Genomic DNA, 18,860 nt, shown 5'->3' with positions numbered 1-18,860 from the left:
TATTTGATTGTGGTCAAGAGAGTATTAACAGGAGTAATTTTAAAAAAATTGATAAGCATAAAAAATTAGTCTTATATTTAAAATCAAAATCAACTCAAGGAAATGAAGTATATTTTAGAAAAAAATGACAAAAAAAGACCACCTAAATAAAAAAAATGTAAACAGAGACTCATGACAATATTAGTATGGGTTTTGACAATAATAGTATAGATTTTGACAATAATTTTTGTGAACGGGTACCTGAATGTAACTTTTTAATTTTCAAAGTCTTTTTTTTTTTTTTTACGTTTTTCTGTATTTTATTATTATTGTTATTGATCTGGGAGGGGAAAAGTAGAGGGCGGGACCCAGGGAAAGAGGAGCAGCGTCATAACAGAAAGGGGAGGGAGGAAGGGAGGCCGAGGAGCATACACACACACATATATATAAGGACGCACCCAAACTCACATCAGACTCTCTATCTCTCGTCTTCTTCCCTTTGCTTCCGTTGTCATCTCAACTCAACATGCCCGTCGACAAGGCCATCAGTCTCGACGAGATCAAAAATGAGAACGTCGATTTGGTACCCTCTCTCTCTCTCTCTCTCTCTCTTCCACTTTCATATGTTCATTCCCACTTCGTTTCTTTTCTCTCACTCTCTTTCCTTCAGCTTTCTGCCTTCTTTACTTCTAAATTCTTCACACTCTGTCCCCCTTAACCTTCTTTTCATGAAACTTCCTCTGCCTTCTTTTCTTCTTCACCCTTTGCCTCCCTAATCTTTCATGCTTTCAACTATATATATATATATATATATATATATCACTCTCTTCTTAATCACAAGCCCCGTTTACCATTTCTTTCTCACACTCTTCAGTCGAGCTGCCAGTTCAATTTAATAACTAACTTTGTCTTAACATACTTATTCCTTTAATTTCTCAGCAATTTAATCGCCCTCTCGTCTCGTTCTTTTAGTCTTGTTGATCTCAATTTATTTCATGCTGCTTATTAATAATTTTGTTATTATTCATTTTATTTTTCTGACGTTATTAATGCTATCATATTTTTACCGACAGCATTATTAACACTGTTTGACCCAAAAAAAACATTATTAATACCGTTAATAGCGAAAATGGTGGTAATTCGAATATGTTTGGCAACATAGCGGGTTCTCCACGCACGTTTCTGCTCACGCTCTTTCAACGCCGTTTGTTTCTTTTTCCTTTTTTGGCCATAACGCCGTTTGTTTCACACCGTAGAAATTATTATTTCCGCTCAACTCATTTGATTTTTATTTTAATTCTAAATATAAGATATCAATTCATTTTATCTTTTATATTTATGCATTTTTTCCAAGATACTCCTTCTAATAATAATAGTTTTAATTAATACACTTGATTAGCAATGATATTTTAAGAAAGATTACATCTATTTATTATAAATAATTAACTTAACTTATTTTCTTAATCTACTTAAATGAGTCAATTAGCTCTTATAGTAGTATAAATTATCTGAAATTTGTGCCCCTATACACAGCGAGGAATTCTCCAAATTAATTAATTTAACTGCTTTTATGATCAAGCTGAAATATTTCGGGCGGATTTAGAGATATCGAAATTATTATCCTTAAATTTATTCATTCACAATCTACTCTATATTATATGATTATGATGCTGCTTTTACGTAATATTGGAAGAATATTTATACTCATGATGGTATATTAATTAGTATTTGCTTATGAAGCTAGGTAAATCACCATGTATGTTAGCTTCATGAATCATATATGATTCACTGTGCTTTGTTTACTGGCTGGAATATTTGGGTCCGACTAAAATGCGAGTATTGTTAATCTGCTGGTGTTGGCATCACGAATTCACAATAGGACGTAGGACTTGAGTCGCCATAACTGATGGTTACCAGAATTTTTTTGTTTTTTTTGGGTTGGAGATGATGACCAGAATTTTAATACAGAGCTTAAATGCATCATTAACAATCCGGTCATGGATAAGAAACAGATTCTTCCGCTCTTAAAGCATTCCGACTTCGGAGATAACAAACATTAATAATCTTGTGACCAGGAAAAAATTCCAATAGAGGAAGTGTTTGAGCAGCTGAAATGTTCAAGAACAGGTCTATCCTCAGACGAAGGAGCCAATCGGCTTCAAGTGTTCGGACCAAACAAATTGGAAGAGAAAAAGGTACGTTTCCAGATACTCATGCGTCAGTTTATCCTCCTCTCGTGTTTTTGTGAAAGCAAGCCATTACATCTGTTGGCGGCAGCAAAGGAGGAACATTGCATTGTTTCACAACAACATCTTGGTCTTGTTTCATGACAACAGGAAAGCAAACTTTTGAAGTTCTTGGGTTTCATGTGGAACCCTCTGTCATGGGTCATGGAAGCTGCTGCAATAATGGCCATTGCTATGGCCAATGGAGGAGGAAGACCTCCAGATTGGCAAGACTTCGTCGGAATCATTGTTCTACTGCTCGTCAACTCTACAATCAGTTTTATCGAAGAAAATAATGCTGGAAATGCCGCTGCTGCACTTATGGCTGGTTTAGCTCCCAAGACCAAGGTCATAGTCAAACACCATACAGTATATACTCTTCCTTGGACTTCTTCTTTAAGACTGGTTTAACAACCTCTTTGTCTTTGCAGGTTCTGAGAGATGGTCAGTGGAATGAACAAGATGCTGCAATTTTAGTCCCAGGAGATATAATCAGCATCAAACTAGGAGATATTATCCCAGCTGATGCACGTCTTCTGGAGGGTGATGCTTTAAGTGTTGATCAGTCTGCTTTAACTGGAGAGTCTCTTCCTGCAACCAAAAACCCATCGGATGAAGTATTTTCTGGATCAACTGTTAAAAAGGGTGAGATTGAAGCAGTTGTGATTGCCACTGGTGTTCACACCTTCTTTGGTAAAGCTGCTCATTTGGTGGATAGCACCAACCAAGTTGGTCACTTCCAGAAAGTCCTCACAGCCATTGGTAACTTCTGTATTTGTTCAATCGCTGTTGGGATACTGATTGAGATCATCGTGATGTACCCAATACAGCATCGCAAGTATAGGGATGGAATCGACAATCTCTTGGTTCTGTTGATCGGAGGAATCCCAATTGCCATGCCTACTGTATTGTCGGTGACAATGGCCATCGGTTCTCATAGATTGTCTCAACAAGGTGCAATCACTAAGAGAATGACTGCTATTGAGGAAATGGCAGGCATGGATGTTCTGTGCAGTGACAAGACTGGGACTCTCACATTGAATAAGCTAAGTGTTGACAGGAACTTGATTGAAGTGTTTGCTAAGGGTGTGGAGAAGGAGTTTGTGATGCTTCTTGCAGCAAGGGCTTCCAGAACTGAGAATCAGGATGCCATAGATGCTGCAATTGTTGGGATGCTGGCTGATCCGAAGGAGGTGATAGAATATCCAAAAAAAAAAAAAAACTCCTTTTAAACTTTGGGATGAGTTTTATTTACCCAAGTTCTTAATTTCTAACTACTTTGAATTGGATAGGCTCGAGCTGGAATCCGGGAGGTTCACTTTCTGCCATTTAATCCCGTGGACAAGAGGACTGCTCTTACATACATTGAGTCAGACGGAAGTTGGCATAGGGCTAGTAAAGGTGCTCCCGAGCAGGTAAATAAGCACTCCAATGGCAACACCCTGTGATGAATACGAAGACTAGCTAGGTTTATTCAGTGAACTGAACCATGTTTTTGTCATGTTCAGATTTTGAACCTTTGCAACTGCAAAGAGGATGTGAGGAAGAGGGTTCATACATGTATTGATAAGTTTGCTGAGCGTGGACTTCGTTCTTTAGCTGTTGCAAGACAGGTTTGCTAATCTAGTATTAATCTTGACGAATTTTCCCGCCTAACCGAACAACACCCTTCCCTTATTGTTGCTTTGATTATTTCGTCTCCAGCAAGTGCCAGAAAAGTCGAAAGATGCTCCAGGGGCACCATGGCAATTTGTTGGTTTGCTACCCCTCTTTGATCCTCCTAGGCATGACAGCGCTGAGACCATCAAACGAGCTCTTCACCTTGGTGTCAATGTCAAGATGATTACTGGTAAGATTATAGGCTTTGTTCATGTTTTATTCTTTTGGTAAGAATAGTATTATGGCTGGAATCTTAAAAACCGAGTAGTTTTAGCAGTTACTATGTATATATTATAACTGAGACAACTTTGTCGCTTGGAATAGAATGAGAAATTGATTGTTGTTGTCTTGTTCTATAGGTGATCAGCTTGCCATTGCCAAGGAAACTGGGCGAAGGCTTGGAATGGGGACAAACATGTACCCATCTTCTTCACTGCTGGGAGGAGAAAAGGATGCTACTGTTTCAGCTCTTCCGGTTGACGAATTGATTGAGAAGGCTGATGGATTTGCAGGAGTCTTTCCTGGTACCTACTTCGACCATATCTATGAGTATGTATACGAAAATGTTGATACATTTTCCCAACATTTTGACGTTTTTGCTTTTTGTGGTATGATATATTATAGAGCATAAGTATGAAATAGTGAAAAGACTGCAAGAGAGGAAGCATATATGTGGAATGACAGGAGATGGTGTGAATGATGCGCCTGCATTGAAGAGAGCAGATATTGGAATTGCTGTTGCTGATGCGACGGATGCTGCCAGGAGTGCTTCTGATATTGTCCTCACTGAGCCTGGTTTGAGTGTCATTGTCAGTGCAGTGCTCACTAGCAGGGCTATTTTCCAGAGGATGAAGAACTACACTGTTAGTTACCTTGCATAACTCATTCTATTATCTTAGCCACTCCTTTGATGGTTTAGGATGCCAAATGTGACCTTTTTTTTTTTTTTTTCTGTTACTGAATTTGGCAGATTTATGCTGTGTCCATCACTATTCGTATCGTGGTAAGTATGCAGATAGGTTCACACTACAATATATTAATACTGATACTTGTAAAGAAATCTTGTGATTTATACTAATTATTATTATTATTATTATCATTCTGCAGTTTGGTTTCTTGTTTATTGCGTTGATCTGGAAGTTTGATTTTGCACCCTTCATGGTTCTGATTATTGCCATACTAAATGACGGTAAGATTCTTCAACATGTACGTCAAATTAAATGTCTGTGCATGGCTGATTCTAATTTGTGTATTGTTTTTAATAGTTGAAGGAATTGCAATTTGTTGACGGACATAAATTCCAACAAAAAAGAAATTTAGTCTCACATTATCTTTAACCATGAAACCTTCAGGAACCATTATGACAATATCCAAGGATCGAGTGAAGCCATCCCCACAGCCCGACAGTTGGAAACTGAAGGAGATATTTGCTACCGGCGTTGTGCTTGGTGGTTACTTGGCACTAATGACAGTTGTATTTTTCTGGGCTATATATGATACCGACTTCTTCTCGGTAATAACTCAGACTCCATCTTTTACTCTTAATATATTTAAATAGCGGATCAGCCGACAACATCAAAATAAGAAAAAGAGCAGGACATTATTCAGCAATTCAAGCTCTAAGAGTTATATCTTGATGTCTTACTGTTACAGGACAAGTTTGGCGTGAGGTCTCTGAGACACAGACCCAATGAAATGATGGCGGCCTTGTACCTACAAGTCAGTATTATCAGCCAGGCCTTAATTTTTGTCACTAGGTCTCGTAGCTGGTCCTTTGTTGAAAGACCCGGTCTTCTCCTTCTAAGTGCTTTCTTAATTGCTCAGCTGGTAACTCTCATGCTTGAAACTTGAAGCTGCCTCCTTAGTTTTGTCGAACATTATTAAAGTGAATTGTACGGTAAAATCATTCATTATGTGATTGACAGGTAGCAACTTTGATTGCTGTGTATGCACACTGGGAATTCGCAAGGATTAAGGGAATGGGATGGGGATGGGCTGGTGTAATCTGGCTCTACAGTATAGTGACATATATCCCTCTTGATTTGCTCAAATTTGCTATCCGCTACGGTCTCAGTGGAAAGGCTTGGGACAATATTTTGGAGAACAAGGTAGCTTCTTTTCCATTTCTCCGTTGTGTTGTGATCCCCAGTGTTCAAGATTCTAAGTTTTCTCATGCTTTTGTAATTGCAGACTGCCTTCACCACCAAGAAAGATTATGGGAAAGAAGAGAGAGAAGCACAGTGGGCAGCCGCACAGAGAACTCTTCATGGTCTTCAGCCACCAGAAACTACAAACCTTTTCAATGACAAAAATAGCTACAGGGAGCTTTCAGAGATTGCAGAGCAAGCCAAGCGACGAGCTGAGGTTGCAAGGTAGCCCTATAACTTTTTTAGCTTCAAGCTTACTCTCCAAAGGGTTTATTACATAGTTACCGAGATTTTTTTGTTTTGGGCTCTTTTTAAATTGGCCTTGCAGGCTAAGGGAGCTACACACTCTTAAGGGACACGTTGAGTCAGTGGTGAAGCTGAAGGGACTTGACATTGATACAATTCAGCAGCATTATACAGTGTAATGAAGAGCTTGGAAAAGCCTTGAAGAAGTAACATGAGCGCTTGTCCAACAACTAATATGACCAATATAATGACGAAGAAAGCACTGAGTTAAATCCATTTTTATATTAGAAAAAGTAGTTTTTTTGTTCCTTCCGTTGTGGAGAAGCCACTAGTGTGATCTAGTGGATATTTGCAAGAGCTCCCTTTCACTTTTGGTACCAAAATAATACCATTGTTATGGAAGGGTTTCACCGACATCCTTTCTGCTTTCCGTAATACTAGTGCTATTCAGGTGACATTGCAGCTCCTTATATTGTTGTTGCTTAATAATTTTGTAGTCATTTATATTCTTTAAGGTACATGCATGCATAATTCGCGCAAGTCTTGTCACTCGCTTAAACAATCATAACTCTTGCTCTCTCGGCTAATGGTCTCAAAAGGCGATTATAATTCATGAGGCAAAGCTTGTATGATTAAATGGAGACATTCCATACGTTACGGCCTAAAAGATTAGAATGAAACAAGCATTGATAAATTGTAAAGAAAAACGGTGAAGAAGTAAAGGACGGTGATCTAATTGACCCTGGTACAATCTTGCCTAATTTCACCCTGGTTTCCTGTTTTGACCCCAATCCGTCCGAGTTTTGTCATGGCAGTTACAAAAGCCTGTTCAAAGGCTGTGCTGTTGGATGCAAACAAGTTAACCAACTTCCTTGATCTTCTATCAGTAAACAAAGTTTGATCAGATGTTAAGAGTCCTTTGCCTTGCCGAAGATTCTTGAAATACTGATTATCAAATATCCAAGGCGTAGTGGGGTCCAAGCTTACGACAATTCTGGGGTCTACATTTGTTGGGCACCAGTTCCTGAGCTGTTGTGCATAACCCAAATCAAGTGTTGGATCAATACTGTTCCTGCTTCTGAATCTGTAAATGCGTCTAGAGAATTGACTGCAGTGAGAGAAACCTATAGTATGTGCTCCTGCAACAATCCATTTCAGTTCAGATCATAGTTTCTGTATCCGATTAATGTCTTTGTTTTTCCATTACAAATGGATTACCTGATAGAGCAACTAGATCTGTGAGACTGAGACCATGTGAAGCAAACATTGCCTCCAGCTTAGGTAATTTGAAATTAGCATGAGGAATGCGGCGTCTCACACTGGCTTTCGTGGAGATTCTCCCGTCAAGCCTTCCCAGCTCTACTGTATAAGACGGTCCTCCTGTCTGCAATCAAGTAAAATTGTACTTATAATCACAGTGTTATGCTACTCCCTGGGCAAAGTTAACTCACTAAAAGACTAATAACACAAAGTCACTGATAATGACTTGTACTGTAGAACTGCTCATTGTGTACAAAGATTGATTTGATGGACTAGAAATGGATAGCAAAATGGTATCCTTATGTACCAGTGTAATGACATCCCTTGTGGCCAATGCCAATATATCAGCACATGAAACCTTATTTCTACAGCCAGGGACCTCTTCAACCGCAGCCTTGGCTTTAAGCACAGTATCAAACCCGTCACCAGCCAGTGACAGATCAATGGGATTGACCTTCTCTGCTGCACCGTTTCTCTTAGCCAGAATCACAGAAGCATCACATCCCTATCCACACATACACACAATATAAGCTTTCAGGAAGATATTGCCAAAAGGCTTGGATGGATGGATGGATGGATGATGATGAAGAAGAAGAAGAAGAAGAAGAAATGACAAGCTTTGCTGACCCTAACGAAGCAATCATGGAAGAAAAGCCTAAGTGTAGCAGGCGCAGTTACAATTGTCTGCTGGAATTTCCTTTCAACTGCGGCTCGAATTATCGACTCAACATTTGGGCATGAATGATTGTAATAGTCCACCTGAAGTTGGCCAAAACTTGCTGCTATGAGCTGCAAAGAAAGCAGGCTAACAAGAAACAAAATGAAGCTACTCGAGGAACTCATTTTTCTGTTGCTGGTTTTGGACTTGTTACTCCACCATGGGTTTATTGGTTGTCACTGCACTAATAGTCAAGATGATTTTCTGGAGAGAATCGTAGAGGGTTAAAAATTTGCAAGAGATGGACCAAGAACTACATACCTACAGAATTTGCCTTCGGAGAACGTGCAAGTGTTTTAATAATATCTGACAAAGCACACGTTGCCATGCTGCTTAATAATTTTTAAGAAGAGGTTGCAGTGGAAGCTCTTGGATTGGTGCAATATGGCCAAATGCGTTTTAAAATATCATAGTCACGAGAGAAAGTTTATCTGGTCCCTGAGGGCTGACACAGCGTGATTAATTCTGACTTATTTTACTTGTGCTTTTTGTTAGTTTCCTCCAAAATGAAGATAGTTGGTTTGTACATAATCTCGGAATATTATGAATTGGACAAAACTGTATGTCATTAAGTTGCCATTACATGCACTAGGATTTTTTTTAAAATTTTTTTTTTTTGTAAAAAAGCATGCTTTAACTGCTACATGGTGCACTCACTAATTCTGAAGGTGTTTGCAGCACTTACTGATAGAGATTCCATTATCAAATAGCTCAACAAATGGAAGAGTGACACTTTCCACTTTGCCATGTGCCCTCCTTAAATCTTACACTCTCTCTACAAAAAGGAGGAGACGCGTGCTGAGACATTTCGACTTGCATAAGTATTGCCTATCTTGTGGATACTCGCAGGGGTAAACGACATTGATCTTAGAAGGAAAAAATTACCCTCAAGATTCCAAAAGTAGAGCAGAGTGAATGATCTAAATCGTAGTACACTTGAACCATAAATTGCTCAAGATCAATTGTAATATGTCAAAAATTGCTTGTAAATAAGGAATTTGCTTATAAAATGAGCTAGTCACCTACCAAAACTAATGAAAGATTTCATTAACATTTCACAAGATTAAAAATTTATCACTGTTGTGGTATCCCTCCCATTTACAACTGTCAATAATTTACTACTAATCTTTAGGAATTTATGACTCTGTTTCATCTTAAAATTTACTTCTAGTAATTTATAATTCATCTGAAGCAATTTACAAGGGATATTCAAGAGTTTACAGCTGAACTTGCTAAAACCTCAAGTTCCTCACTGTAACTTTCCAAATTTCACAGCCTTCGATAGGTTTTGGTGCCTTCCGAGGCCCGTCAATGTCATTTTCCCTACTCATGTTCTAACACCTCACCTCTACTGAACTTTTTCACCTTGAGACGATATCAGCTGGACATCATGTACAAAATCCCGATGCTTTTAATGCAGAACAATACTTTTTTCACCAATACTTTTTCCCCCCTTTGGGGTGGGGGTGCTTAAAACTGAAGTTTTTTTAATAGACACAGGTATTTTCTTATTGAACACAATTATGGCTAAGGCATCGGAAATTCAAACCTTTTGATAAGCTATAATGTAAACGGCCCCTGTCATTAGCATAGGCTGCATTTTCCACATTATGTACGTAGCCCTTAATATTTATTTATTTATTTGTCGTCTGGCACCAAGCGATTCCCCACCGCATACAAAGTATTTCAATCTACTGGAACTGTTAAGTAACATGGAAACATCAGTAAATAATTGACGTGTAACGTTAATCACATGAAAAGCCACCTCCATTCCCTAGTTGAAAACTCCAAAATAACCTCATGCCTTATTGTGCAATGAACGGAAACTATGAAAGAAAAACTATAATTGAGAAAATGCTTCATTCTAATTACATGCTAGTGTATGAGTTTTGTTGTAGTGGAGAATATGTCTCCAATAGCCTACCGAACTAGCAATCCAACAAACCACAATAGGTATTGAGAAATCACATGGGGCGCATGCAAAAATTACATAAAAATCAGCTCTGTTCAAATCCACTTTGACCAAGTAATAACTGGAGCCTGTAAGAGTATTTTTCTGCTACTTGAACACCTATCCCCACCAAAGGTTTGCACAGATCCAGACTGGAAGCATAGCTTTAGGAATTCGCTCTTTGGTTAAACATCTGCTGAAGCGCATGTGGTAGATTCAACACAATCTCTGCGTATGCTGGAACCAGGAAGCAGAATATAACTCCTCTGATTAACACAAAATCTGCATAGCCGAGAAAGAAACATTGTTATTTAGAAATGAACCAACAAAGTTTTACCTTCTGGTAAACTCATGGTTCGTAGGGCATCTTCTGCATAGGTTAGGCGAATGGGCGGATTAGTTCCCAGTAGTCCATCTTCCTTCCTGTTCAAAGTCGCCGTAGCAGGAGTATTTTTCTTGGATTGGTGCATTGGCCATGCTAGCACTCTGATTCGAGTTGGAAGCACAGAAATGAGATCCGCATATCTAAGGCTGACAGTTACCTTGCTGCAAAAAGAGAGATTTTTTTTAACACATTTTCTTTTCAGTTTCTTAGCATAAGATCACAGCAAGACCCTCACCAATCAAAATCCTCCAGTACAAATTCAATCATGTTGTAAGGAAGGCTATGATACAGTTCTCCAATTTGATTTCCATAAAGTTCCTTTATAAGTCGTACCTGCATAAAGAAATCAAATACATGTACACATACAGTTTAATAGGTGTGATATAAATTGATATTACTATTTAGTTTATTCACTTTTTTAACCGCATGCATGAACTTTATAAGTGGATATGCTGCTCAGTATCTGACAGCAAATTCATGCAGATTATGAAGACAAAATATTCTTGTTCCAAAAATATCAAAGCTTGTCTCAATGATCACATAGTAGAGACATACATGGGTAGTCTACCTGTTCCCGTCTATCTACATATGCTTGCAGAAGATCTCCGACATGATCTATGAATGTCTGAAAGCAAATCATTAAATCCAATGCTTAGAAGATTGGAAACTAAACAAGTGAATCCAGCACAGCAAATTACCAACCATTGCATTAGATGAAAGCAGATCGTTTTCAGCTTCACGTATGGGCAGAAAAAATGGAACCGTGTGTTCAAGAACAGTCATCTTTTCAAGAAATGACTTGCTTTCAAGCACACAATGGTACAACTCACATGGTTCTCCTGCCAATACATAATATATCATCAAAGCTTGACAAAGACACGGGGATGGGCAAAGTAGAAAGATCCGACCTCCCCTTTGTAAATAACGGTGTCATAGCATGCTAAAACAAAATGCTCGTGTTGCCACGTTCAGTAAATTTTTGTCAAGGACTAAAAAATGATTTAATCCTAATTACCAGCAAAAGATGTCTCATATTGTATACCAATCCTAGCCCCTTCCAAACAGCAAATTACCTGCTTCAAAAAAAACTAAACCACTATCAAAGAATAGACAAAAAATAAAACTAATCTAGGCACAGAAACATTATTATCATTGCGAACTCCTGTCAATACCAAATGAGAATTTTTCAAAAGGTACTATCTAGATGTTTTCCTGAGGGCACTCCAATATGTTAGCTTGAAAGTCATAAAAGTCTCATCAAACGCTGATGATTCAAGCATGCATCAGCAGAATATTACTTGCCTTGTTTCCAATTTTGTAAGTAATTTTTTCCTGAGGGCATTCCAATATGTTAGCATCTCCAGGCATTGCCTTTCTATCTGCCTCCATATGCACCTAACAAAAGCATATATCAACACGTCAAGCATTTGATCATGCACAGATTAAGCATCAAATTTGATACTCAAGGAGACTACTGAACTCAAATATCTAAAGATGAGTATGTCAACAAGGCTGTACCCGCTCTCTTATCGTTGCTAACAGACCATCATTCCACTGTTCTCCATCTAAGCTTACCTCTATTAAAAATAAAAAGGAAATAAGCTTTTTATACATCAGAAAATTGATAAATGACTGAGAATACAGACTAGCAATTCCACAAATGAATAAAGACAAAAAAGTGAGCAGTCACGTGATTATATTTCAACAAACTAAACCATATTCACATCTCATAAATTTCTGCAGCTAAAGAAAGAATCTAGCTAACACCAAAATCGACATACCTTCAGTTTGAGAAGCTCGTGCAGCTTCAAACTCTTTCTGTAGACGCTCATACATCATCTTATCAGAGTCCCTATGAACCCAGGAACATAATTAAAAACTATCATCACTACTGCATGCAACACCACATGAGTATTCTTGAATAATAAAAAAAGATGAAAATCACCACATCTGACACGATCAGGTAGCTCATACTTGGATATGTAGGGACTTTGAAATGTTAAAAATCATCCAAAATGCTGATAGAAAGCAAAAGTGAATGAACAGAGATAACCTTTGGAGAATTAAGTAAATCATGGAAAAATGCATCCATCGTAACAACTAGCCAAACAAGGGGGTATTTAAGTCAGTATACAATTGGCCTACAAATCACTCCAAGACTTCACGATTTTTTTTTTTTTTTTTGTGTGGGGTGGGGTGGGGTGGGGTGGGGAGACAGAATTATCATGAATGCACTTGCAACATGTGTGATGATGACTTTTGAAGGATAAGTTTAACCAAAAAAACTCATGCACCTAGAGGATCTTTGTACCTAGAAAGACGTTCTGTCAATTCTCCATGCCTTTTAAGCAAACTTGCAACTGCCATAAAATCATAAGACAATATTCTTAGTTAATCACAAAATGAAAGGAAACTGCTGAAAATTTAGACTTACATCTAGCCCGTGTAGTCTCCAATTGAATGTCATCATCTTGCACAAAATTCTGATTTAAAAAAAAAACAGGGTCATTAAAGGCTAAAATCAATAGTAATGGCATGATATGGTTAACTTCATGATTGATAAGTTAAAGCAGACTTTTAATTTAAACTTAAAAGTATGTAGAACGGTAATTAGGTTGAGCGGGGAAAAAAAAACTCCATTCCCTTTCAATAAGGTCAAAAAATTCAAACGTTCTGGATGGAAAAAATCACATTGAAAGACATATCCCCAAGTGGGCCTAAAAGTACTAAAATCTAACTCAGCAGGATCAAATATCAGATGGTTTTAATTTTTGAAAAAAAAAAAATTGAAAGTACGTAGATTCTGCTCCCAATCTCGTGTAGGATCCAGTAAGTCCATGAAAAGCAAAATAAAGTTTTCACTCTCATTTCAATCAATCCTATATCTTAGTTTCATTTTTTTTCTATCGAATCAGAGTATAAGAAATAAACCAAAAAAAACAAAAACAAAAGGAATGGTGCTTCCATCCAAACCAACATGTAAACCAGAAAGAAAATACAAACGGAATGAATCATTGCAGCACAATCAAACACCCTAGACTTCATAATATCATAGCTTATAATCTAGCTGCTTGTTTCCCCAGCCTTGCCTAGAGATATTCTGGTGATCTTGAAAAGCCAAGCAACCAATTCATATCAGAAAATCGCCATGGGCCTCCTAACTATATTTGGTAACTATAGTCCATAAATTCTTTCCTTTTTTAACTAAAAATAGTTAAAACGGAGGCAAATCAAAGCCGAACGCCTACAAAATGGGGGAATTTAGATCCCATAACGGTCTATAGAATATAGAAGTTGAATAAACATCAGTAGTAACATCGCTTTTACTGTGTTTCCTTCCTCCAGCTTAATTCATCAATATAAATTGACCAGTAGGGAAGGAAACCAGAATTAATAGTTGGGGACGAAAATCTACAGCAGAAAAGGGAGTTACTTTTTCCTTTCCATTATCGTTTGCAGTATTGCTCAGAAGTTTCTACTATCAAGCAAAGTCATCATATTTCATGTCGTTTATGTTAATATTAGAACACAGGTTTCTACATCAACATGAGAGTGTTAGGTTTGATTTTCTAATGGTAAGTGCCGTTAATCAGCATCCCCGACCACAAGCATGGCTTGGAACACACTTTAATCGATTAATTCTGCTATTTATAAGACCACAATTGCAAATACTTTCTAATATATTCAGTATTTCATCAAAGCAAGGCAATTGCTCAAGTGCTGGAACCCGTGAAAGTCTGAGGGAAGAAAATAAATTTAAAATCGCAGGTATGAGAATAAATGGTTAGTGAGATAAACCTTGCGCGTGGAATCGCCGGGAAAAGGGTATTTTCTCGGTTTCTTCCTCAGAGATTCTTCGACGTCGCTCTCCATTACTCTGCGTTCTCAGCGAAGAAGAGAGAATGCCATAAGCTGGTCTTGTGGCATCGGAAATAAAATCTTTTAAGACAAACAAAAAATCCATCGTTTTTAAAATTTTAATCTTATTTATTTATCATTTTAAAAGTATAAAACAATATTAATAATTGTATGATATTTTTAAGTATTTCAATTAATTATGGAGAAACATGATTTTTATGAGAATAAAAAAAAATTAAGAGATATCAGGAAATTTAAACAACAAATGGAGCGTTTGTTCGTTACTGATTAATAATTTATTTTATTTTGTTATGAACTTTTATTTTTTAATTTATATTTTAATACTATTTTATTCATTTAGCTGAATATTTTTTTTGGGAAGATAACTACAAAATACCATGTGAATTTTAAAAAGACAAATAAATCACCTGAATAAGCAAAATGACCAAATGGGCATGAGGTACTAATCTGGAATTTGCATTTTTGGTATAAAGACTGAAATGTTCTAATTGTCTCTGAACACTAAGCAGTGTATTCGTGCAATAGAAAAAGGGAGAAACTGATTTCCTTTGACGAAACCAAATCCAAGTTCCTGTAGTCACCAAAAAGGGTTCTTCGAAATCACATTGCCGCTGTCGCAGGAGTAGATTGTTGTCGCTGAATTTGGTTACCATCGTTGAAATACATTGCCCTGTCTGAAATAACTCGTACTCCCTAAGATTGTCGTCGTCGAAGAGGTCGCTAAAGTAACACCAACTGTGATAAACAAGTAGGAAGCTTAAATATTATTCTTCATAGAACATTTTCGATGGGTTCCCACAGTTTAAAAATGTTATTGTCTAGCATTCCTCTTTTTGGTTCTGTCTCTGTTCTTCGCATAAAACCGTTTTCAAAGAATGTGAAGCTGTCTAGTTTTCTAGTATTATTAAACCATTTGTCCTGAATTTTACAAAACACATATTGTGATTTACAACTTTCATAGTGAAAGTGACCACTTTGTTAATGGGTTTTGTAACATGTTTTCAGGAGATAAATAACTTGTTTGTAAAAACTAATAAAATTCCACGCTAAATTTAACAAAACATATAGTAAGATTTACAACTTCCGTAGTGAAAATGACCATTTATTCAATGGGTTTTGCAACCTGTTTTTAGGGGATGGGCAACTTGTTTCTAAAAACTAATAAAATTTTAGCTAAATTTGACAAACACATAGTGGGATTTACAACTTTCATAGTGAAGATGATCACTTCTTCAATGGGTTTTGTAACATATTTTCAAGGAATGGGCAATTTGTTTCTAAAAACTAATAAAATTTCTTGCTGAATTTTACAAAACATATAGTGGGATTACAACTTTCGTAGTGAAAATGACCATTTCTTAAAAGGGTTTTGCAACCTCTTTTCAGGGGATGAGCAACTTGTTTCTAAAAATCAATAAGATTTCACGTTGAATTTTACAAAACATATACTGGAATTTACAACTTGTGTAGTAAAAGTGACCGCTTTGTTAATAGGTTTTGTAACATATTTTTGGGGATGAGTAACTTACTTTTCACCACCAATAAAATTTCACGTTGAATTTTACAAAACACATAATGGGATTTACAACTTTTATAGTGAAAGTGACTACTTCTTCAATGGGTTTTGTAAACATGTTCTCACCGAAAGGGCAACTTGTAAGCATAAATAAATCATTCAGTGAACGTGCACCTGAAGTACATCACAATAAACATTGAACTATTAACTTTCATAATTAACTACATGTATAATAAAATCTACCATTCACGTAATAGGATTTACCAAAAACCAGTAGGCATATGACAACAGTTGCATACTTGCATTACGTAATTGCATGCCACTATTTTTTGATTTCTGCTTCATCATTCACTAAATATTGAACATAAACCCTCAAATGCAATAATCATGTTCCTATTTCACCATAAAGCAGCCATAAAAATGAATAATCCAAATCCCGCCATCAACTTCTACTCACCCACAACCAAAACCCACCAAATCAACAATGTCTACAGAATAGTGATGTGGAGGAGTAAGATAATAGCATTTCCAACATTCTTCTTTCTTTCTTCCCATGTTTCATCAACGTCTTCCTTTGTTTGCTTTCTTCTCACTTTCAGCTCCTTTTTACCTTACTCATCAGGGCAATTCGGTTATTAGGCTAAAAATCTAAATTTCAAATTGGTACCCAGTGTCCTGTTTGTTATTTTGCTTATTCAGTACTTATTTGTCTTTTTGAAATTCACACGGTATTTTGCTATCATTTTCCCTATTTTTTATAATTTATTTAATTAAAAAATTTTCTCCCAATATTTTTACATGTGCCCAGTTTTTGATTGGAAATGATTCTTCTGTTCGTCAATCACACCAACCCAATTACTTATTTTGAATTTTGATTTGCTTTACATTTAAAGTTAGATGAGTTGGATGGATCCTAGAGCTTTTTATGATTAGAATTAAATATGTCTCCAAACTTAAATAACGTTTTTAAAAGTACTTATAAATTACCTACCAATAAAATTCTCATATTAATAACAAAACTTAAACTCGTATTTAATTGTTGGTCCCTGGCGAGTTTATTCAGCTTGTTGGGTGGAGCTCCTTTCTCCCATCCCTATGGTTAGGGGTATTCATGAAACCTGGTTGCTCGTTATGTTCGTCCAAGTCCGCAAAAAAATGCCCAGCCTGCCTTAAAAAAATTGGCCAGAAAAAACTACTAGGCATGTTTGAGTTGGGCAAATTGTTGGGTACGGCTGGGCATTGGGCATGATATGCTGTCCTACCCATTTAGCCCTGCCCGCAAAAATATATATAATTTTATTTATATATATTTTATTTGCCTCATATTTCTTTTTCAAATCAAACTCACTGTCGCATCAATATTCAGTGTTCATTATACTTATTTATTTTTGAATGATTTTGAGAGTTAGAAACTAGAAAAATAATTAAGTTTAATAAAATATACAAACATTTTTTTGTCATAGTCTACTCCTCCTAGCTACTACGAAAACTAGTTTTATAATATATTAATTAGCAATAACAAAATTAAGGCCAAGTTGCTATTTTAATATGAAGTTACATTAGGTTATCTAGAAGAACATAAATAATTAGTTAATTAATATAGTATATTAACTTGTTGGGCATGAAAGCCCGCCCTACCCAGCCCAAACTCAATAGGGCTTTTCATGAGTAAGACCGGGCAACAGGCTGCATTTTTCAGCCCATTTATTTTTTGGACTGGGTATCAGGTAAGGGTTCTGCCCTGTCCATGTGCAGCCCTACCTATGGCTACTACATGTTGGGTGGGAGATGACTATTACTGGACGAGTCGAGGAAATCAAAATGTGGCACAGGGAAAAGGATGATTGGCAATGGGGTGATGTTCCTTCAGTGCTGAAAGTAGGAAAGATCGGCCATTGACTAAAATACACTTTTAGTTTTTCACCTTTACATAAGGTTTTATTTTAATTTTAAAAAGTAAATTTGTAATCCTCTAACTCTACAACTGCTAACAAAAAATAATAATGTTGAGCTATTCGATGTCAATAAAACATTACCAAATACTAACATATTAAGTTTAATTTTCAAAATAATCATGATTGTTACAAAAAAATCATTTAAGACTAATAATTTTAGGATTAAAGGACTAAAAATATATTTTTTAAAGTTAAATGATTAAATTGAAATCTTACATAAAGTTAAAAGACCAAATGTATACTTTAACTTTTTTTTTTTTAACCCATTTGAGAAAGTCTTGAGGAAAATAGAATACTATTGTTTAACATTTACAAATTTCTCTGATTTACATATCAATAACTTAACGAGTTAATAGCAGTATTGATTTGATTTTTTGGCCTCCACGTTTTCGTAATTTTGTTCTGCTTTTTATTGACAATAATTTCTCTTATTTCTTATTTAATATATTAATTAAATTTTTTATTTTTACATTGTTGTTCTAATTAATCTGACTAAAGGCCGGAGGTGGAGGTCAACGGCATTCAATCCGCAACACATCAATACTTACATTACGAACATTCCCTAAATTCTTTAGCGCATGTGCCCAAACCAAACTCTATTGAAACACCGAAAAATTTAAAGAAGGTTGCGTCGGAGTTATCATAAGAAAATGCGACAACTATTTTTATTTATAACTTTAAGATATCTATCTTTTATACTAAAAAAAATCATCATTGTTAAAACAGAAGTCAATCAATTGACTCACTTATGCCAACTCATGCAGTCATCTCACTAAAAATATCAATAAAAACTTCGTGTTTAAAAATTTTATTAGGCAGAAGAAGATGAATTTAAGTATTAACATTTTATGTATATAAATTCTTCAAAATAGTGGTGTTTTTTTTTATACGTATCAAGTCATATAATTAATAAAATTCTCAAATAAATATTTTTCACTGA

The 18,860-nt window shown here is 36.2% G+C and overlaps 3 protein-coding genes across 4 annotated transcripts; 1 reads left to right on the top strand and 2 right to left on the bottom strand.

The window, feature by feature from the left end:
- The first annotated feature begins 505 nt into the window (after window positions 1–505).
- Window positions 506–6,726, top strand: LOC114757466 (plasma membrane ATPase 4). 2 transcript variants are annotated; one of them, XM_028946527.1, is made up of 16 exons: window positions 506–562; window positions 2,055–2,174; window positions 2,316–2,552; window positions 2,636–3,397; window positions 3,497–3,619; window positions 3,713–3,817; window positions 3,909–4,053; window positions 4,223–4,387; window positions 4,488–4,726; window positions 4,834–4,866; window positions 4,971–5,052; window positions 5,216–5,376; window positions 5,517–5,690; window positions 5,789–5,971; window positions 6,054–6,227; window positions 6,339–6,726. In XM_028946527.1, the coding sequence occupies exons 1-16, from the start codon at window positions 506–508 to the stop codon at window positions 6,360–6,362; spliced, it is 2,784 nt and encodes a 927-aa protein (XP_028802360.1). In that variant the 3' UTR covers window positions 6,363–6,726. The 2 variants fall into 2 exon arrangements, with proteins under 2 accessions (XP_028802360.1, XP_028802359.1); XM_028946526.1 differs by having other exon boundaries at window positions 6,054–6,235.
- Window positions 6,727–6,857: 131 nt separating this feature from the next.
- Window positions 6,858–8,870, bottom strand: LOC114757472 (peroxidase 16-like). The gene is made up of 4 exons (XM_028946533.1): window positions 8,144–8,870; window positions 7,824–8,021; window positions 7,475–7,640; window positions 6,858–7,395 (listed from the first exon to the last, which is right to left on the bottom strand). Exons 1-4 carry the CDS (start codon window positions 8,357–8,359, stop codon window positions 6,989–6,991), a joined length of 987 nt encoding a protein of 328 aa, XP_028802366.1. The 5' UTR covers window positions 8,360–8,870; the 3' UTR covers window positions 6,858–6,988.
- A 1,113-nt stretch (window positions 8,871–9,983) lies between these two features.
- Window positions 9,984–14,485, bottom strand: LOC114757430 (uncharacterized). Its single transcript, XM_028946489.1, has 12 exons — window positions 14,369–14,485; window positions 13,005–13,053; window positions 12,882–12,930; window positions 12,352–12,422; window positions 12,089–12,147; window positions 11,873–11,965; window positions 11,586–11,643; window positions 11,273–11,409; window positions 11,139–11,195; window positions 10,806–10,903; window positions 10,523–10,731; window positions 9,984–10,422 (listed from the first exon to the last, which is right to left on the bottom strand). Exons 1-12 carry the CDS (start codon window positions 14,441–14,443, stop codon window positions 10,352–10,354), a joined length of 1,026 nt encoding a protein of 341 aa, XP_028802322.1. The 5' UTR covers window positions 14,444–14,485; the 3' UTR covers window positions 9,984–10,351.
- Between the last annotated feature and the right edge of the window lie 4,375 nt (window positions 14,486–18,860).

This window comes from Neltuma alba, unplaced genomic scaffold (genome assembly GCF_004799145.2).
Source record: "Neltuma alba isolate B1F8T4 unplaced genomic scaffold, ASM479914v2 tig00010596_pilon, whole genome shotgun sequence".
Lineage (NCBI taxonomy): Eukaryota > Viridiplantae > Streptophyta > Magnoliopsida > Fabales > Fabaceae > Neltuma > Neltuma alba.
The sequence above is the reverse complement of the archived record's forward strand: the minus strand, read 5'-3'. Positions and strand labels throughout refer to the sequence as shown.

Bases quoted from the DNA above. Each gene is read 5' to 3' on its own strand.
- LOC114757430 (XM_028946489.1), bottom strand. From the start codon at position 14,443: ATGGAGAGCGACGTCGAAGAATCTCTGAGGAAGAAACCGAGAAAATAC. The intron at 11,644-11,872 runs GCAAGTAATATT...TTTTTGAAGCAG, and splicing joins CTTACAAAATTGGAAACAAG to GTAATTTGCTGTTTGGAAGG. The intron at 10,732-10,805 runs GTGAGGGTCTTG...CTCTTTTTGCAG, and splicing joins GTACTGGAGGATTTTGATTG to CAAGGTAACTGTCAGCCTTA.
- LOC114757466 (XM_028946526.1), top strand. From the start codon at position 506: ATGCCCGTCGACAAGGCCATCAGTCTCGACGAGATCAAAAATGAGAAC. The intron at 4,867-4,970 runs GTAAGTATGCAG...ATCATTCTGCAG, and splicing joins CCATCACTATTCGTATCGTG to TTTGGTTTCTTGTTTATTGC. The intron at 5,053-5,215 runs GTAAGATTCTTC...TGAAACCTTCAG, and splicing joins TATTGCCATACTAAATGACG to GAACCATTATGACAATATCC.
- LOC114757472 (XM_028946533.1), bottom strand. From the start codon at position 8,359: ATGAGTTCCTCGAGTAGCTTCATTTTGTTTCTTGTTAGCCTGCTTTCT. The intron at 8,022-8,143 runs GTCAGCAAAGCT...ATGTGTGGATAG, and splicing joins TCCATGATTGCTTCGTTAGG to GGATGTGATGCTTCTGTGAT. The intron at 7,641-7,823 runs GTACATAAGGAT...ACTTGATTGCAG, and splicing joins CAAGGGATGTCATTACACTG to ACAGGAGGACCGTCTTATAC.